This window comes from Pleuronectes platessa, chromosome 22, assembly GCF_947347685.1.
Source record: "Pleuronectes platessa chromosome 22, fPlePla1.1, whole genome shotgun sequence".
Taxonomy (NCBI): domain Eukaryota; kingdom Metazoa; phylum Chordata; class Actinopteri; order Pleuronectiformes; family Pleuronectidae; genus Pleuronectes; species Pleuronectes platessa.
Window position 1 is genome coordinate 6100886 of NC_070647.1, and position 19572 is coordinate 6120457.

General features: G+C 42.2%; 2 protein-coding genes across 4 annotated transcripts; both read left to right on the forward strand.

The window, feature by feature from the left end:
* Window positions 1–325: 325 nt before the first annotated feature.
* On the forward strand, window positions 326–4245 carry selenoo2 (selenoprotein O2). Of its 2 annotated transcripts, none has more exons than XM_053415248.1 (9): window positions 326–759; window positions 1274–1477; window positions 1582–1759; window positions 1832–1962; window positions 2234–2511; window positions 2624–2786; window positions 3133–3318; window positions 3601–3757; window positions 4040–4245. In XM_053415248.1, exons 1-9 carry the CDS (start codon window positions 326–328, stop codon window positions 4214–4216), a joined length of 1908 nt encoding a protein of 635 aa, XP_053271223.1. In that variant the 3' UTR covers window positions 4217–4245. The 2 variants fall into 2 exon arrangements, with proteins under 2 accessions (XP_053271223.1, XP_053271224.1); XM_053415249.1 differs by having other exon boundaries at window positions 4040–4207.
* Window positions 4246–15184: 10939 nt separating this feature from the next.
* LOC128428683 (fibrinogen C domain-containing protein 1-like) lies at window positions 15185–18379 on the forward strand. Of its 2 annotated transcripts, none has more exons than XM_053414909.1 (7): window positions 15185–15512; window positions 15607–15687; window positions 15818–15842; window positions 15962–16053; window positions 16240–16357; window positions 16978–17157; window positions 17580–18379. In XM_053414909.1, exons 2-7 carry the CDS (start codon window positions 15613–15615, stop codon window positions 17876–17878), a joined length of 789 nt encoding a protein of 262 aa, XP_053270884.1. In that variant the 5' UTR covers window positions 15185–15512; window positions 15607–15612; the 3' UTR covers window positions 17879–18379. The 2 variants fall into 2 exon arrangements, with proteins under 2 accessions (XP_053270884.1, XP_053270883.1); XM_053414908.1 differs by having other exon boundaries at window positions 15192–15512; window positions 15815–15842.
* Window positions 18380–19572: the final 1193 nt, after the last annotated feature.

Consider the following 19572-nt stretch of genomic DNA (forward strand, 5'->3'; position numbering starts at 1 on the left):
TTTTGTTTTTCATATGTATGCGATTAACTTTCTTAAATTAATCTTTTTATTAGTTGATTTCATACTTTAATGAGACAACTATTGTATATTGTTTTATTGATGACCTGATATTTTGCTATTATTATATTTTTCTATTTGTTTCAACTTTTGGATCATTACTACTAATGTTTTATAAGTATTTCTCCCCCTTGACTATTCACAGTATGGTGTGTTGCTGCGAGAGCTTTAATTTCTGATGTAATACTATTCGGCTTCGTTCAGGCTTATTTATCCAGGCTGATTTTTCCTTGATCCACTCAGTATATGGTTGTGGTGGTGACGGCTCATGGAGTCCTCTCAGACCGGCTCCACACCTCTGGAGCTCTTATCCTTCCACAACACGGCGCTGAGGAAGCTGCCGGTGGATGACACAGATGAACCCGGGTCCCGGACCGTCCCGGGGGCGTGTTTCTCCCGGATCGGGAGCCTCCAGCCGCTGCTCCGTCCCCACCTCGCGGCGCTGTCCCGGTCAGCGGTGGCTCTGCTCGGCCTCAGGGATCGGGACGTGCTGGAGGACCCTCGGGCTCCGGAGTATCTGAGCGGCTGCAGGCTGCTTCCCGGCTCCCAGCCCGCTGCCCACTGCTACTGCGGACACCAGTTCGGCCTGTTCGCGGGTCAGCTGGGGGATGGGGCGGCCATGTACCTGGGGGAGGTGGACTCAGGACCACAGGGGCGATGGGAGATTCAGGTTAAAGGTGCAGGAGTCACACCTTACTCCAGGTAAATTTGGGTTCTTATTTTGTGGATTTCATTCATGCAATTCCATCTTATTTGGGACTGACTTTATATAATACATCACCTCAGGAACAGGACATATAGGTCTTATTGAAATATGATGTTTGATCGATTTTTACATTGCAACAAAGTGACAATGAGAGAATTCCAGTGACAAAGCACTTTTACCATAAGCCTCACTCAGCACAGGCATGTGGACGCATTAACCATGGAGAGCTGCTTAAGAGCTTAACTGTGGCTCACACACACTCTCATTGCTCAACAGATGTGAGCTGGAGCCAAATCAGTGCACCTTCCCTTCCCTGACTCATTGTTCTGTTAAACACAAATAGTTAACTGTATATAATTTGACTGTGTAATATTGATTCTGTCGGTGCAATACAATGGTTTGTGTATTGTACATATTTGGACACTGCATATATTTCAACCTGCCTCAGTCCCCTTAACCAGAGCTGAGAATCTTTCAAATGTGTGACAGCCACATATCAATCTCCCACAGAGACGGTGACGGCAGGAAGGTGCTTCGCTCCAGCATCAGAGAGTTCCTCTGCAGCGAGGCCATGGCCGCCCTGGGGATACCCAGCACCCGTGCGGCCTCCCTCGTGACCTCTGACCTCTGTATCATGAGAGATCCCCTCAGCAGTGGCCAGCGGATTCCTGAGCGATGCTCGGTGGTCCTGCGCCTCGCCCCGTCCTTCATCAGGTGCGGTTCATCAAGTGTGGCCACACCTTTATCCATACACAAACACCTTCTGTCAAAGAGGGATCTGGACAAAATATGGAATCTCTCTTTAATTTGTTTTAAAGGTTCGGATCCTTTGAGATCTTTCTGGGCCGTGATGAATTCTCCGGCCTGCAGGGTCCCAGCGCCGGGCGGCAAGACATCCGTGCTCAGCTCTTGGATTACGTCATTGACAGCTTCTTTCCTTCCATTCAGCAGGATCACAGCAACCGGAGAGATAGAAATATGGCTTTTTTCAGAGAGGTGAGAAACCTGCATTCACCTGCAGCAGCTCGTACTATGGTGGTGTTTATCATCCTATGTCTTTATCCCCAGGTGACGACTCGAACCGCTGAGCTAGTGGCCAAGTGGCAGTGTGTGGGTTTTTGCCACGGCGTCCTGAACACAGACAACATGAGCATCTTGGGTCTAACTCTGGATTATGGCCCTTTCGGTTTCATGGACCGGTAAACTGCTGAAAGTTGAAATCAGAAACATGTGCACGTAATCACTTGACAGGAGTGTTTTCTTTTCATTTATATTTCTTGCAATCTGAAATATTTTTCTTCTGCTCAACAAAGGTTGAACTTAAAAATGTCAATATAATTTCCATCTATGCCTCACTAAGATTACAATGTGTTCTGAAGTAAAGTAAGTAGATAGAAGATGTAAGAACAATGTCATTCCATCCAGTCTATCATATTCTTCTATGTATAAAAACTCTTCCTCCTGTCACAGGTATGATCCAGATTTTATCTCCAACGCCTCGGACAAAAGAGGCCGTTACTCATACCAAGCCCAGCCGTCTGTGTGCCGCTGGAACCTGGCTCGCCTGGCCGAAGCGTTGGGCTCCGAGCTGGATGCCGCTGAGGCAGGAGCTATCCTGGACAACTTTATGCTCACGTACGAAGGCTTCTACCTGAGTATCATGAGGAAGAAGCTGGGCCTGGTGAGCCGAGAGGAGGCAGAGGACGGCCAGCTCATATCGGACCTGCTGCGCGTCATGCACAACACTGGTACAGAGACCCGGAAGACAAATGTCATGGAACTTTAAAACAGTGTAGCCATCGTGCAGCCTTCTCTATGTCCTCTCTACTTCCCTCAGTGTCATTGTGCTTCGATATCCAGGTGCAGATTTCACCAACACCTTCCGCCTGCTGAGCCGTGTCCCCTGGCCTGAGGAGGGCGACTGTGAGAGGGATGCAGTGGGGCCTGTAGTGGACCTCATCCTGCAGCAGTGTTCCTCCATTGAGGAACTTAAGGTGGCTAATAAGCCAACAATGGAGGACCGGTGAGGTGGTATATGGTGGTTGCATATACATTTGTCAGATAAAAAATCAGCTGTAATAATAAATTAAAGCCTCTGTCTGCCTCACCATATACTCCTGAATGTACATCTAATCCTGTGTGAGCAGAGTCCTAGTTTCAGACAATCACATTTATATTGCGATCTAATTCGTTTTTCTTTCAAACGCTAGCATTTTGGGGAAAGGTCTTACCGAGACAATCTGTGAGTTAAATGTGTTGTTTTGTTGCGTCTGGTAGGATTTACGTAGGAGACAGTAGCAGGCTTATGTGGAACAGAGTGTAGGACTAAACGTGTAGTCACGTCTCAAAAGCATATTCTCTGTTTCTAGTGAACTGGCGATGATTTTGTCCATGGCACACACCAACCCGACCATGTTCAGCATGGCGGCAGGCGGCCCAGGTGTGGCCCAGCAGCTGGAGCGGATAGGTCGGCTAAAGGAGCTGCTTGAGACGGATCAAGATGAGCTCAAGGAAAAGCAGAGTGATGACTGGACTCACTGGGTTAGAAGATACAGGTGAGACAAGAGTTTAAAAAGTGTACAAAAAGACACACAATGGGCACCTCACTAAAAACATTCTTTAATGTGAGTGATATAAAAAACTAGGAGGGAGTTCAGTAGCAAAAGAGTGAAAACATGAGCTAAAATTAGATGTTCATGTGACTGTTGTGTTTATAGCTTATTGCCCCAATGCATGATATTTAAATAGTTATTGCTTTATATGTAAATATCATCTTTTTCGGTCTAAATGAGCTGTGACAATTTGCAATGGTAAATCTTCTTGTGCTGAATTAACAGGAGGCGTTTATCCAGGGAGTGTGATGACACGAGTAACTTGTCCCCAATCAAAACGCAGAGGCTCAGTGTGATGAACAGCAACAACCCCCGGGTCGTGCTACGCAACTACATCGCCCAGAATGCAATTCAAGCTGCCGAAAAAGGAGACTTCTCTGAGGTCAGGAGATTTTGATCGATTCTTTTCTAGAAACCTCCATTCTAGGTTCTTTATAGTAGCCTTCATCCCACTGTGTGTTTGATAGTTTAAGTGTATAACAGTTTGGTCAGTATAAATCTTTGTCTTGGTTATGTGGACTTTATCTTGTCTTATGCTCCTTGTGATAGTTTTAATAGACTTTGTTGCTACTGTTCCTTCATATTTCAAAAATATTGAAATGATTTTATACATGTTCTCAATCATATTTTTGCTTCAAGGACCAATAGTACCTCTGTTCTGCAGGTCAACAGGGTCCTGAAAGCTCTAGAGGATCCTTACTCTGACACATCTGGACTGGAGCCTCTGGATGGATCTACTGCACGTGGAGAAAAGGAGCAGAGAGAGATGGATTTGACTGTTGGCTATGATAGGAAACCTCCTACCTGGGCACAAAGGATTTGTATCACCTGATCTTCATAGAGCCTCTGAGGGACGTAGGGAGGTCTGGTTCCATTGGTTGACCACATAGGCCACAGGTTTCAGATCCAACCAGATGTGGGTTGCCGGTAGTGATACCCTTTCAGCCGATGTCTGTCTCCATTTCCACCTCAGACTGTCTCCTGCCTCCTGAAGAGAGGAGGTTGTGTAACCCAGTGTGTTCCTGTGTTCATCAGTGTGGCCTTAAATCTCTGTGTGTTCTTATATGTTTTTACTGCCATGTGTAATGGTTAAAATGAGTAACACAACGACATCACGACCAAAGTCAATAAATCATTTCACTCTAAATAATTCTGTTGATTACCTAGAGCTGATTTGATTCAAGTATTCAGAGTATTAATGAAGCGTAACGTAAAAACCCGTGACTCTGCTGATGAAGTATGACGGCTCAGATGACCAGTCACACAGTGAACTGTCTGGGTCTGAAACACCAGGAACACACTGACATCAATCATTTACAGGTTTATTATGGCCTTTGTTTTCACTGTGAAATTAAAATACATCTGTTAATTGACTGTGGTGGTGCGCGTGTCTTTTTTGCCCCTTTTTGTATTTTTTTTTTTTTAAATCTATAGCTATTAGATATAAGCTCAATATCGTTCAGGCCCTGCCAAACTTGGAACAAGTCTTTTTTACATGATGATTTTTGCTTTTGTTTAAACTTTTTCTTTTACAAAATAACAGGGTTCCCACGCTTGCCTTGAAAAAAAATTCCATGCTACCTCCTGATTTTCCAGGTACCATATTAAGTAATGATCTATAGGCCCCTGAAGCTTTCCGCGCCCCCCTCCCCTCACAAACACAACCCCCTAGGACACCTGACTACTAACTTGATTTAAAAGATGTGCCAGTCAAGTCTACATTGTAAATGCTTAGAGATTATGTCTTATTGATATATCAATGCATGAAATAATGCAACAATCTGTAGATGAACAACAATTTATTGAACGGGAACTTTGAGACACATGAGCACTGGGATTGATATTTGTTCTCTCTTCCACTCCTCTCCTATCTTATCCTGTCCTCTTCTCTCCACACCTCCCCTCTCGTATCCGCTACTGTCTTCTCTTCCTACTCTTCTCAACTCCTCTCCACTCTTCTCCCTTTTCCTCTGTCATCCTCTACTCTTGTATCCTCCTCTTTCATCTTCTCCCCTCCTCTCTTCCTCATCCTGAATCTACAGCGTGTCATTGTCACTCACTCCTGTAATGCATCACACATTTGAGATTATGAGTCTTACGTAGAAGAGGTAATATGCCTACTCTTACTCTGTAAAAGCTTTTGTAAATCAAACTAATGAACCTAAAAGGAAAAACATAAGGCTGGTTCCCCTGTGGTTCCTCAGTACAGCAACCTCAAAAATGTCTCACCCCAAATGTTCCTATTTAGTAGTATCATTTTTTTAAAGAAAAAACGAAAAATCACAAAATGAATGTTACAAAATTGATCAAGACTAGACTGGTCATGTCAACTAGTATAGAAGTAATGTCACAGCCTAATGTGAAAATGTATTGGTACCCCTTAAGCCCGGCCTTGTTTGCTTTATTCATAGAGCCACTAGCGCAAGCAATTAGAGAAGATCATGAAATAAGAGGAATTTGGATTAAAGGGACTGAATATAAGACCTGCCTTTACGCGGATGATGTATTGGTTACTCTTTCCCAGCCCGAATTGAGCTTGCCTAAATTATTTTCCTGTTTGAAAACGTTTGGTCACTACTCAGGTTACAAATTGAACATAAACAAAACACAAATATTGTCATACAATTATAAACCCGCAGCACAACTACTTAATCCGTCTATCTTTAATTTGGACAATGATGTTGTAAAATATCTCGGGATCAGCATCCCAAACGATTTATCCAATATATACGCTATAAACTACTTACCACTTAACAAAGAAATAAAGGCAGATTTGAATAGGTGGACCTTATTACCTCTGGACTTGCATAATCGAATAGACATAATCAAAATGAACATCTTACCACGATTACTTTTTTCTTTCAATCAATACCTGTAGAAGTACCTTCAAAACAATTTATCGAGTGGAGAAGAATGTTTTCTGTGTTTATTTGGAAAGGCTTAAAACCTAGAGTTAGATATATTACATTGCAATTACCCAAAGATAAGGGGGGACTATCTCTACCGAACATGGAGCACTATTACAAGTCAGCCCAACTGAGATATTTAATTTATTGGTGCAACCCATGTTACAGTGCTAAGTGGAAAAATTTAGATCTGAGTCAATTGGATATTCCCCTCCAAACATTACTTGGGGACAGAAGTTTATACTCATCTGTTAAGGAAAAATTAAATTGCTGGACAAAAACTCCCCTAAACATCTGGTTTGGTGAGTGTCTTAAATTAAAATTGGAAAATCATATCAAAATTCTAAGATGGGTTGCAAACGATAAAGATTTTAGGCCTTCCCACATGGATGGCAGATATAAAAACTGGTCCTTTAAAGGCATTACCACTTACTGTCTTATTTTGGATGGTGGTTTGCTGGTTGACTTTCAAAAACTTAGTGAAAGGTACCACCTAGAAAAGCAAGACTTCTTCAGATATCTTCAAGTTAGATCTCACTTTAATAGCAATATAAAAACAACAGAAAATTGCAACACGGACCTAATAACTATCATGATTGATGCATATAAATCTAAACTCAACAGAAAACTTATCGCTAGAATTTATTCGTGTTTACAGTCACATAAAGGAACTTCCACACTTTATATTAAATCAAAATGGGAAAAAGAATCTAAAATAATTATTTCTGAAGAGGATTGGCTGAACATTTGCGAAACCCATCGGAGCACTTCAAGTTCAGGCCAGTGGAGGGAATTTGTGTGGAAAAATATGATTAGATTTTTTATCACTCCGAGAATAAAGCAACTTCAGAGGGGTTTGCCAGAGTATGGGCATTGCTGGAGGGAGTGTGGAGACACCCAGGCGAACCATTTCCACATATTCTGGGAGTGCCCAACTATCCGACCCTACTGGTTGGAAATAGTAGGAAAAATTAACGTTATAATGGGTTTCGAGACCAAACATGACTTTTGCACAATATATCTTGGGAATATCCCGTCCACAGTTAACCCTAGCGACAAGTATTTGCTTAAAATAATGTTGGCAGCTAGTAAAAAATGCATTACAAGAAGGTGGCTTAACAAAGAACCCCCGACAAAAGGGGAATGGATTGAAACTGTAAAAGAAATGTATCATATGGAAAGGCTGACTTTCTCCTTAAACCTATGCATGGACAAATTCACAAATAAATGGAGAAAATGGTCAACTCATTTTGAATCCGTTTAGATAATATACAGCTACGGTATTGATAAAGGTATAAATGTATAAAAATGTGTGTGAATTCTTGAAGATGTATATGTATGCATGTAAGTATATCCATCTGTAATGCAGATAAAAACAAAGGTCTGCTGCCCTTTTGTATGCTTGTGGAATATTGCGCCCCCTTTCGGCGGGCGTCGGGAATTCCGGTGGACAATGGACTTTCACTTCAGACTTTTTCCTTGAAATGCCCCTGTGATATAGCCTGGATGCCAGACGAACTTAGCCCCGCCCACAACAGATTTGGTCGGGCAGTTCGGTCTGGAGTCGCTCCATTGGGAAAAAATTATGGGGCGTGTTTCAACTGACCAGGAAGTAAAATTCCTCTTCGCTCAATTGGATAGACCTACAACCAATCAGAGCAACGTAGTATGTGATGTATGCTAAGCAACGCATTGTGAGTTATTTACTAACGCCGGGTTCACACCGGACGCTTCAGCGCAGCGCCAAGCCTTAAATAACAGCTGGCTCCCATCCACTCCCATGTTAAAACTTTGTGCCGGTCACACCGGAGGCTGAAGCACCGCGAGGCAGCCTTGACGCAGCGTGGTGCTTCAGCCTCCGGTGTGACTGGCACAAAGCCGTGCAGCGATCTACTGGATCAACGGGTGATATTATTAGCGCTGCCCGGCGGTTCAGCGTCGCTTCAGTGTCCGTTGCGAACAGCCAAGCGCCGGGGCGATAGGGATTAGCGCGGTGCTCTGGCGTCGCCTCCACGTTCTGTGTTCCTCTTTCAAAATGAATGCGCTGTCGATGTCTTCTAAAACAGACTCAATGGCAGCATCTACACATCTCAGGCATGTTTGTTGAAAACGAATTCAACCCGAGGGCACTGTGGTGACGTGGTTGATTACGTTACCGTTGATCATCTGTCAATCATCGTATAAAGCCCGCCCTGACAATCTGATTGGCCCGGTCCGGCCATAATTTTTTCCCAATGGAGCGACCCCAGACCGAACTGCCCGACCAAATCTGTTGTGGGCGGGGCTAAGTTCGTCTGGCATCCAGGCTACCTGTGATACTCATTGTTGGGTCAAACAAGAGGACCTACCTCTTATCCTGGACACATGTTCACATACTCTGGTTGGCTCCCTCCCCCAAGCTACTTATATAATAACAAAGTGACTCTATGACCTTTTTTCTACCCATTTTATGTATGTGCTTTTTTTTTTTTTTTTTGTGTTTTTTTTTCTGTTACATGTCTGTTTAAATAACTATGCAGAACAAAAATATAAACAAAGTTTAAAAAAAAAGAAAATGTATTGGTAGTTAGCTAGCAACGCAAGCTAGCCAACACTAGCTAGTTAGTTAGCAAGCTGAATGTTGGCTAGCAAGATTGCACTGCATGTGCTTGCTAACCATCATTAATGAATCCAAATTCAAAACAAACTCCCCTAAATGTGGTGAATAACACGGTTTTAGGAAAAGTCAATGAGTGAAATACATATGGGGATCGAACATAGTTCTAGTATTTTAAAAGCAAGGTAAAAATTACGTCAACAATTCTAGTGTAAGCTGAAGCTAGCAAGTTGCAGCTTGCTAGCTAGCAAGATTGCACAGGTTACTAACTAACGTTGATAAACCCAGGTTTATCACACAGTTGAAACACAGCTTCTTACATTTGAGGATAAACTTGCATAAGAAGTTTCACTGTAGATGTCAAGGCTCCCGTGTTGGCTGGGAAATGCATGTATTTGACCCTTCTATTGAGAATGCGAGTAATGTTTCTCGGTTATTATTCCCGAAGTCCACCAATCCGAAACTATACTTTTAAAGTCCATATCACCAGGTTGCCTCATCAAATTCCAACATCCAATACACCAGATAGGATGCCAAGAGCATGTTCTACAACATGGGATCATCCATTTCTATCTACAGTAAGAGCTGTTCACATGTAAAGGGTTTTTATAAACTTATCTTAATTCTGTGCTCAATAGTACACAAACGAACACGAACGCCATTCAATTTGAGGTTCTCTGTATGGTTCTTCCGCGTTGAGATTAGGGTTGTGAAAATAGGGTTTAGAAAACATATTTGTTTGTTAGACATGAATGCAAATATTGAAACTGAAACACACATATCTCTACATAAATATCATCAAAACACATTCTATTAAGAAACATTGCTAAAATATAGCTTTTTCCACCAAGAATACAGCCATCTCCGCCATCTTGCTTTATCAGAGCGCTGCGGAGGTCTGCGCAGGCGCATTTCGTAGGATTCTCTACGAAAATGTAGCTTTTCATGAGACCACGTTGGAAGGAGGGGATAGTAGCCGATGCATCCCTTGACTCGATGGCATCAAAACCGCCAACTCCGACCAGAAGATCGGTAAGTGACACACATGCACACGCTCAGATGAAGTAAAACTCCGATTTTTTTTGACAGATTTTCAGTAGTTGGGCTCCAAAGAGGTCCTGTGAGGGGTCAGTGGGGATATTAAGGGCGGGGTTGTGTGACACCATGATATGTAGAATTTAGATCTCAAAGGTAAACAGTTAAAAAACTCATGAAGACTTAGGGTGTTCACATGCATTTGTTTTCTTAACAAATTCCATTATTTATACATGAAATCAAAAGGAGCAACTTAAATGGTGTCAAACAAAAGAAGACATAATAAAAATTATCATGTAGATGTTGTACGTTTTCAAATCCTCAGTTTATTACGTTTATAAAGTACAAAGTTATTCGTAATAGTTACGATAGATTTAACTAGAGTTTATCAAAGCTGAAAAGATAACATTGATTTAACTTTTGTGAAAAACAATTCCATTAATCTGCTTCCTTTCTTTCCAATAAGGTGTTGACATCATCAGGCGGGCGCTGCATATCCCCGCCATCACCATTACTAAGAACGCCGGCGTGGAGGGTTCACTGGTGGTGGATAAAATCCTTCAGTCATCAGATGAGATCGGCCACGACGCCATGTTGGGAGAGTACATCAACATGGTGGAGAAGGGGATCATCGACTCCACCCCTACCAATTAAAGAATCTGCTGAACCAAGAGCAGAATCTGGAGATTCTGATGGGTTTATTGGACAGGAGGCTTTTTACACAGTTGCCGATTCTTTTCTCGACCTCTGGTTCCTTCTGACGAAAGGAAAGAAGCAGCATCTCTGGACAGCCCCACATCTTACACAGGTCCTTGAACAGAACCTTGTGGAGCTTATCAAAGCTTTTTGGGGACGTGTCAAAGTCAATATCTTGGACTTCGGCCCATGTTTTTTCAAACAGGTTTTGAGAGACGTCTTTTGGTTCGCCCGGGAGAATGATCACTTTGGACTTTGAGTACACTCGAGTGACGAGCTGGTCGATGAGGAGACTGAGATAAATCTTTTTGCGGGACTCTTCTCGTTCCTTCACAGTGTCGATCTCTGAGACCCGAGGCACTAGGATTGATTCAATCCCCGTTAACACCCTCTTGGTGTAGTCACCGGCCACTTTTGAGAACCACCAGTTCATCAGTGGCAGGGAATTTGTCACTCTCTCCTTTATGTCCGCGTACATCTTTCTGAGGGACTTAGGAACAGAAACTTTCGTCAGATCAGCTGGATTTGCCTCTAATGTTCCATATATGATGTACCTATAGAGGACATTGGAAAGGACGGGGGCGTTTTCAGGTGAAACTCTGTTCTTGGTCTCTGTCAGAAGCAGAGACCCAACACTGTCCATCAGAGACTTGACTGACTCACTGCTCTGGACTTTGGTCCCCTTACAAAACTTCTTCCGGACTTCTGTCCCCATCTTGAGCATTGATGCTGTGGCAAAAAGCTTTAAAAAAAGCTTCCTGATCTTCTGCCCCACTCCTTTCCAAAACCCTTTGGGGCTCTTTGAGAATTTGGAGCCTCTACACGAATCAGATGATTGGACGCTCTCCTCTTTACGGATTTTCTGATAGATTTCATCTGCAGCAGATTTAAACTCCAGAGACGATTCAGATATCAGCCTACTCAGGTCCGATTCGGCTATTTCATCCACAAAGAGTTCCATGATGTCTCTGAACTCCTTCATAAAGATATCCTGGACAGCCTCACTATCCTCACTGTCACTGCTGCGGACTGTTGATTCTGAGGAAGATTTGGAGTCAGAGTAACGACTGTATGATGTGGAGTCAGAGTCTGAAGAGGTTGAGGTTGTTTTACCCTGAGAAAGCTTATTTAAAAGATCCAATGTCTTTTGACTACGCACTCTTGGCTTGAACAAGCTCTTGATGTCTAAAACAGATTCCTTCAATACACTGCAAAGACAACTGACCATTGTCTCAACTTTGTTGGGTGTGGTCTGGTGAGACTGTGGTGGTCCACTGGACTGTGTGCTAGTGGAGTGGGAATGCAGGCTGGCGTTGATCCTCTCTGTCACCTCCTCTGAAACCAACTCTGTGAATTGATCAAACGTCGCAGAGTTGGTTGAGCTGCCCAGTGCAAAACAGAGGGCGTTTCCCAGACTGGACTTGACCTTTTCTACGGTCACAGGCATGCCTTCATTTCCAAGAGTCGCTAACAGTTTGGAGGACACAGTCCATGTCATGTTCATGACAAGTTCTGCCAACTGAAACCTGGTGCCATTGTTCGGTGCACCTAATTTTAACTGCCTCCAGTCCTCCGCAGTAAGGTTGCTGAGGACATTGTCAATGAGCGGGCGAATAGTTTTGACTGTTATGTTGGGTAGCTCTAATTCACGATATGGACCCATTGTGAAGCTGAGTCAGAAACTCTTAACTAAAATCTGTCTTTTTACTTATGTATTGATTGCAAGTCTTGCAAGCTCTTCTCAATGAATCCTGTTAGTAGTTCGGTTTATAGTCAAGTGAAAACCAACATCTAAGTATACCACACCTCATCAAAGAAACATGTCCAAGGTCAAAGGAAACTTTTAAGGAACATATGAAAGATCATAGCCACTATATAGTGACACAAAGATAAGCCCCGCCCCCATGAATGGCATGGGGGCGGGGCTTATCTTTGTGTCACAAAGCCATGTGGTAATATACACCTTGAAAACCTTGTTGGTTCAACTAATTATTTTGCTTTCCTCACAGAGGGCAATAAGAGATACAGTAGTAGTAATGCACCCTGACATTGGATGCCACCTGCCAATAAACCCAACAAAGAAGCAGCAGCAACAGATTTTTTGCATATAACAATAGAGAATAAAGATTAATTTAACGAACGTGACGAGCTGTTTTGTATGTGAGGTGTGTGAGTGTTTAGCTGCCTTCAGACATGCACTAGAATCCAGACATTTTCCTGAAATCTTTCCAAGTACTTTATTAAGTACTTTTATTTCTGGTCTGTGTAATGCAACTTAAATATCCCACTTAACTAACTTCAAGACAGACATATTCCACACAAATCAGGAACTAGTTACTTTAAAAATCTAGCTGGTGTGAGGTAGACATTGATTATTAAACGAGTGATATACAGGATAGTTGCCTCTAACTTTTAAATACATTTACAGTTATTAATTATGTAGTATTACTTTTCTGAGTACTAATAATTCATAGTACTTATCCACAATAATATGGCTGCTTCCACTTATGTGAAGCGTCTTGATTCTTGTGTTAATCATTAAAAAAAGTATTCAGATATTACCAAACGTTAACTCTATGTCAGAAACGATACGCTAGAGTGCGTCGAATGGGATTACGAGCGAAAAATACGTCATAGTCACACCATGCCCATGTAGGGAGTCTCGCTACATGGCCTTTTAATTTTGTGCATATATATACATGACACATAGACAGCTCTTTTAACAGTTTCTGAACTGTTGACATATTTGAAGATATTTGGAAAGAATAAACAACATTAAAAGTCAGACACACTGTTGTACTTAAACATTACACCAACGTTTCTGTGCTGCAACAAAATCCAGCATGAAGTTAAACATGTGCAGCCTCCTCTCACACAGACTTGATCATCATTCTGCTGGTCTTGACTGAGTACATCCTGTGAGATTTCCAGGTTCGCCAGTGGAGGCCGGTACAGTGTCAATGTGATCACCAACAGGATGCCGGTGACCATTTCAGCCTATTTGCTAGCTTTTGGTTTTAAAATGTTGTACTGTCATTTGTCCAATAGATGGGAGGATTGTGACTTTAATCCATCTTTCTTTCTTTCTCTCTCATGCTCTGTCATCCCAATGTGTACATTCGCTTGTGCCACCTCATACATTTTGTGATTATAACATACACTGTGCTCAGAGTGTCTTCTTAAATGAAAACTGTGATTAAAAAGTAAAACGGAAAATTCAATATCTATGTCTTGTACAGATGCTTTCACACTGACATTTGACACAAACACAATTGCCAAGTCCCTCTTCCTGTACGGGGGGGGGGGGGGGGGGGGGAGCAGGTGACATGGATCAGAGAAAGACAGCAGTGTGTCTCCCAGGTGCTCTGTCACTAAGGCCTCACCCAGTGCCACTACTGGGAGGTGGAGTGGCGAGGCCGCTGGGTGGAGGTCGGCGTGGAGATGAGAGGAATCCATAGAAGGACATGCTCTCAATTCTCTTGGTTTGGCTCCAACGACCAGTCCTGGACTCTGTACTGCTCTGAGGATCACTACAGCGCTCAGCACGACCACCAGTCTGTGGAGATACCAGCAACTCTATCTGGATCCCACAGGGTCGGAGTCTACCTGGACAGGCTGGGGGGCACCTTCACACCTTCTACAGCACTTTCACTGAGCCCCTGTACGCTGGGTTTGGGATGGACGACTGCTCTGTACTTATTTTTACAATGGAGGACATGTCATGAAGTTCTCTCTCAGTTTAGAAAGACTGGATGGATTTTAGATGAAGGTGATATGGGAAATAATTTAAATTTGAAGAAATTTGTATTTTTCTGGTCACATAGGGTGACTGTGATCGGAATTTAAGTAAGGTAGATTAACTTAATGCATGGACACTGTAAAAAGGATATTGGGGCTTTAATAGAATCTTCAATTAAAAAATGTCTTCCAAGCTTAAGGAGTCCCAGGCTTTTTGTTTTGAGCAACAACGCCTTTATGTCCTGACAATTCATTTTTCACTTTGACATAGAATATATATATATATATATATATATATATACTGTATATGAAACATTTGTAATATATTATTATTTAATATACAATGCCAACATTTGCTTATTTGCACCAAACACAGAACATACGACTAATGTGGGACAAGTTAGCAATGTCCAAAGTACACGGCTATCCACCAAAACCATCAGAGACATCCTCTGGGTACCATGAATAACAAAGACCATCTGTCAGATACATGGTCATCCTCTGGGGAGCATGAAAGACTGTGCTAAAAAATATATTCACAATTGTATTAATCTGTGGCTTTTAAATAAGAAATGATCTATCCCAGAAAACACTGAGTTCTTGTAATTTGCATGCAAATTATCATAACTGTATCATTTTAGACTACTGGATCAGGTTTCAACAACACAGCCACCGTTTCCTATTCGACACAAGTCTTGCGAACATCTAGGCGTGAGATGACCAGAGCCCTGACCAGAACCTGCACCGCCTTCTGAGTGAGAAAAATGTAAAGGAACCTGTTGTTGCAGTAATGTTGGCAGAGGGAGTGTCACACCCAGATTCCTAGCATATGCTGTAAATAAAGGTTCCTATAGCAGTCTGGGTGGGAGCTAACACGGAGTGAAGAAGTTCTATGTTTGACTTAAAAGGTGCAACAAGTTGGGTAAGGTCAGAGAAACAAGTCTGTGAAGACTGGAACACCGCTGCAGCTGAAGATAATAATAAGTTATTCAGGAGGGAGAAGCAGGAAGTGGATCTGTTCCTCAGACTTTTCTCTCCTCCCTCGTCTGACGTCTCAGCCTTTACAGTAAGCTTGAAGGAGGTGTGGCTGTTTAGTCTGAGGGGACAAGGAGCCGGGTCTGTTGTGGAGTTTGACCTGAGCTACAAGTTTCACCGAACACACGCAGGTGAGTGTTTGGAGAAAGAAATGACTGACCAGAGGACTCATTTTGTTGTGCCTGTTTGGGGTCGCTGAGACTAACATGTCACTTTTAAACTCAGCTCAAAATGAAGAGTCTGGTTCCATTTGTTGGACTCATCTTGGTGCTTCTCTCGAGCCAAACAGATGCCAAACAGACTAAGGTAAAAATAAAACTACATAAACCTTCTTTATTTAATATAGGCTATGAAGTCCTCCCTCATCCTGTAATGTCTACCTTTAAGTTGTATATTTTAGAGGTCTCACTTTAAAACTCTTTCTGTTATATAGAAGCAGGGGACAACAGTTTCTTCTCAAGGTACAGAGCATGATGTATGACAGTACATCATTCATGTAATGGAAGTTACAAGTTATCCTATATTCATATTGACTGCTGATCCTCCTCCTCTTGTCATTCTCTTGCCGTATAAACCACAGGCACAGACTGCACGCAGATCAAAGCTCTCTCTCCACATGCATCCAGTGGAGTTTATGTAATCCGCCCTCATGGAGTCAAGACCCCGTTTAAGGTATCAAGTATGACATTAAGCATTAAGCATTCTGTCATAGTGACTGTGTCCTGCGCTATGCTTTGCCTACATCTACAGTTTACAATTCTGTAGATGGGGGGGGCTCTTTTAAGACAGTAGTAGACCCAAGAAAGTTTCTGCTGCTGCTCTGCAAATCTTAAATAGTATGTATAACTACTTGCTCAGGTGTACTGCGAGATGCGGTCAGATGGAGGCTGGATGGTGTTTCAGAGGCGCAGCGGAGGAGAGGTTTCATTCGACAGAAAGTGGGCTGCATATAAGAATGGTTTTGGAAACCTGACACGTAAGTAAATCATAACACAGAACAGTATTAGCTGCAGTGCCAGGCTATAACCGTGACACGCCCGACAAAACACACAGTGATTCTAAACATTCCATGACGTCCTTTGTTAGATTCCAAGGAACAGAGAGTACTGACACAATCAGGGGATCAATGGACTGTAAAATAACAACTTCACCTGTTTTTAAATCAATGATTAAAATACATGTTTTTATTGAAAAAAACTTGTATACTGTATACTGTGTGATTTTTGTATAATTTTTCTATTTATTTTGTAAAGCATTTTGTGATCTTGTTTGGATTAGTGCTATGAAATAAATTATTATTATCATTATTATTATTATAAAGATGTAAGAAAAGCCCCTTCTTATCTAAACACAGGCCGCACTTAACTTTAGGCCTTAATATAAACTACATTACTCTGTTACGATACAGTATGCAACATAGAGGGAATGTGAGAAACAACTTCTACTACTACAACTACTTCATGCAAGCACAAACCTGATTCACTTGCAGACAAGAGAAATACACATCTTTACTGCAGCAAAGACAACTTAAATGGTAGAAAATATGTTTCCAACATGCATGTAAATCCTTTCACCGTGCTCTGCCGATTCCCTCAGACGACCACTGGCTCGGACTGAAGCAGGTTTTCACTGTGACCAAGGACAAGTCGTGGACCATGAGGGTGGATTTATCGGACCACAAAGGGGTCGCCGCCTTTGCAGAGTATAAAAACTTCAGACTGGGAAATGGGAAGAAAGGTTTCAAACTGCATGTCGGGGAATACACAGGAGATGCAGGTACTTTTTCCAAATGTCCCCCTTATTTGCTTTGCTTATATTACATATACTCTGTGTTTCTATATATATGGATTTCATTTTTACTTTTCAGATCGGCATTTTGCCTCACTTGCCTGCTTGTTTCACGGAGTAAAATGCAAAAATAATAATTTCTTTATGAAAGGGGAATGTCATATTTTTCATCATTCTGAAGTTAGAGCTGCTCTGTGTTAGCAGCTTCAGACTGTCTTGCTAAGGTGGGACCAGTTTTTTTTTTGCAATAGAGCTGAGTTAAGCATTTACAAGCTAATGCAATCATTCAGTGGTTTACAGTTAATGAGAGGAATAAATTCCCTTCTAGAAATAATGAATCACTCATCTGTTTAGTATTCATGACAAATGTAAAATAAGTGGATTTTAAACTTTGCCAACTCTGTTTAAAGGTGACGCCATCCGTGGTGCCGATGGAGGCGTTGACCAGAACGGCTACGGTTTCAGCACTTTCGACCGTGACAACGATGGCTGCTCACCGTGCATCTTTGGTGACATTGCTCAAAACAAATGTACCATGTCAGAGGGCGGCGGCTGGTGGTACAGCCGCTGTGGTTCTGCCAGTCTGAATGGTCACTGGCATCCTGTTGGGGATCACATTGGCTACGGCAGCGGCCTCCACTGGCGAGCCTGGAAATCTCACAGGATGTACTCGGTGAAGACCAGCAGGATGATGATCAAGTCTGTGTGAGAGGAGACCGCACATGTTCAACTTCATGCTGGATTTTGTTGCAGCCCAGCAAGATTGGTTTAAAGTTTTAGTACAAGAGTGTCTCTGCCTGTTAATGTTGTTTATTCTTTCCAAATATCTTCAAATATTTCGACAGCTCAGAAACTGTTAAATGTTAAAATAGATATTAAGGCACAAATGATTTCATCTGATGCTAGAGCTATGAGCATCATTTATTTACAGGAATCCCTAAAATTACAGCAACTTCTTTGTAATAGAAACTGCATTCATCTGATCTTTTAATATTTTGAAAGCATGGAAAGCAGGAAAAAGAAGTGTTACTTTGTTGTTGTTATCAGCGAACTGAGAATTTTGATTAATTTAATGCAACAAAGTCGATATGTAAGGAGCAATTCGAGGCAATAGCAGTGCTGACAAGTCACAAAGTGCATTTCTGTCATTATGAATCATGTTTTTGCAAACATAGTCATTAAAGGCTTTTGGGTAACAATCACACGGTGAGCTTTGTGCCTGGCATCCATTATTTAGCGGAGACAGATGACGAACAAAGATCTAATATATATTTGATCACATGACATTTTCCAACTGTATCAATTGTCAGGGATTTTCGGAAAGCTCCTTTGAAAACTGACCAACTGAGCAGAAAGTGTGATGAAGCCTTGTATTTTACTCCTTCTTCAGAGAAGTAAAAGATGCAAACATCAAGTTCTCATCCCCTTACTCTGTGTCCGAGGACAGGACAAGAAAAGATTGCCTGAAAGACGTCAAGATACATCTTGAGGTGAAGACATCATGTAACTCAGCATCAGCTCTACTTTAGATAATACTAGAGCAGTGCCCGTAGTGACCCTGACTGTTTGAAATGGGCTGTTCTCTTGGCCTGTGTTAATGCTCCAGAGCTACATCAGAATAGTCATGAGTGAGTCCTCCTCAAAGAGCTCTACAGTATACTGTCACTCTTTATTTTTTGCCTGAGTTGTATGCAGAGTTGTTTTTATAAACAGTCCATAGTTCAGAGTGAAGTCAGAAAACAGTGTTCATCCTTCCTGGTTTATCTGCAATGGAAAATTTGGCTCAGCTAAACGCCCATGTCAACAAATTCCACTTAACCAAACGATTTAAACACCAATCAATTGAATTGTCAAACAAAGCTGATATTGACGAGGATGTTCCTTCCTGCTAACAACACAAGATGGAAAGTCAGCAACCACAGTCAGCATGATGTTGCAATGCTGCCATCTCCTGGAGATATTTAACTACTGCAATGTCCAGATTGACAGATTTCCCGCCTTGTCCTCTTCCACCTCACTTCAGCTTTCATTCCCTCCATCATCACCTTTCTTTCCAGTTCATATTTCCCACAGCTAACACGTGAATGTTCTGGTAGCAGTAACGTCTTCAATGTTAAAACTGTTGGTTTTGGAGTTGGTCGGTTTCTTAAGCCTTTCCAAAGTTAAACACACAAGAGAAAAAAATCTGTAAATTCTTGCATGTCTGGCTAACAATCTTAAGAGTAGTAATCGGGGATTACATCCAGGCCAAGGAGCACTTCATACTTTATTATTTTACTGTCAACTGAGTGTGCCCCTCAGTGTGGCCAGGGATACATGAGCGTGCACACTGCTGAACTGGTCACAGTGCTGTGCTGCAGCCAGGGACAAGATGAAGACCGATCACCCATCATGCTGGTGATC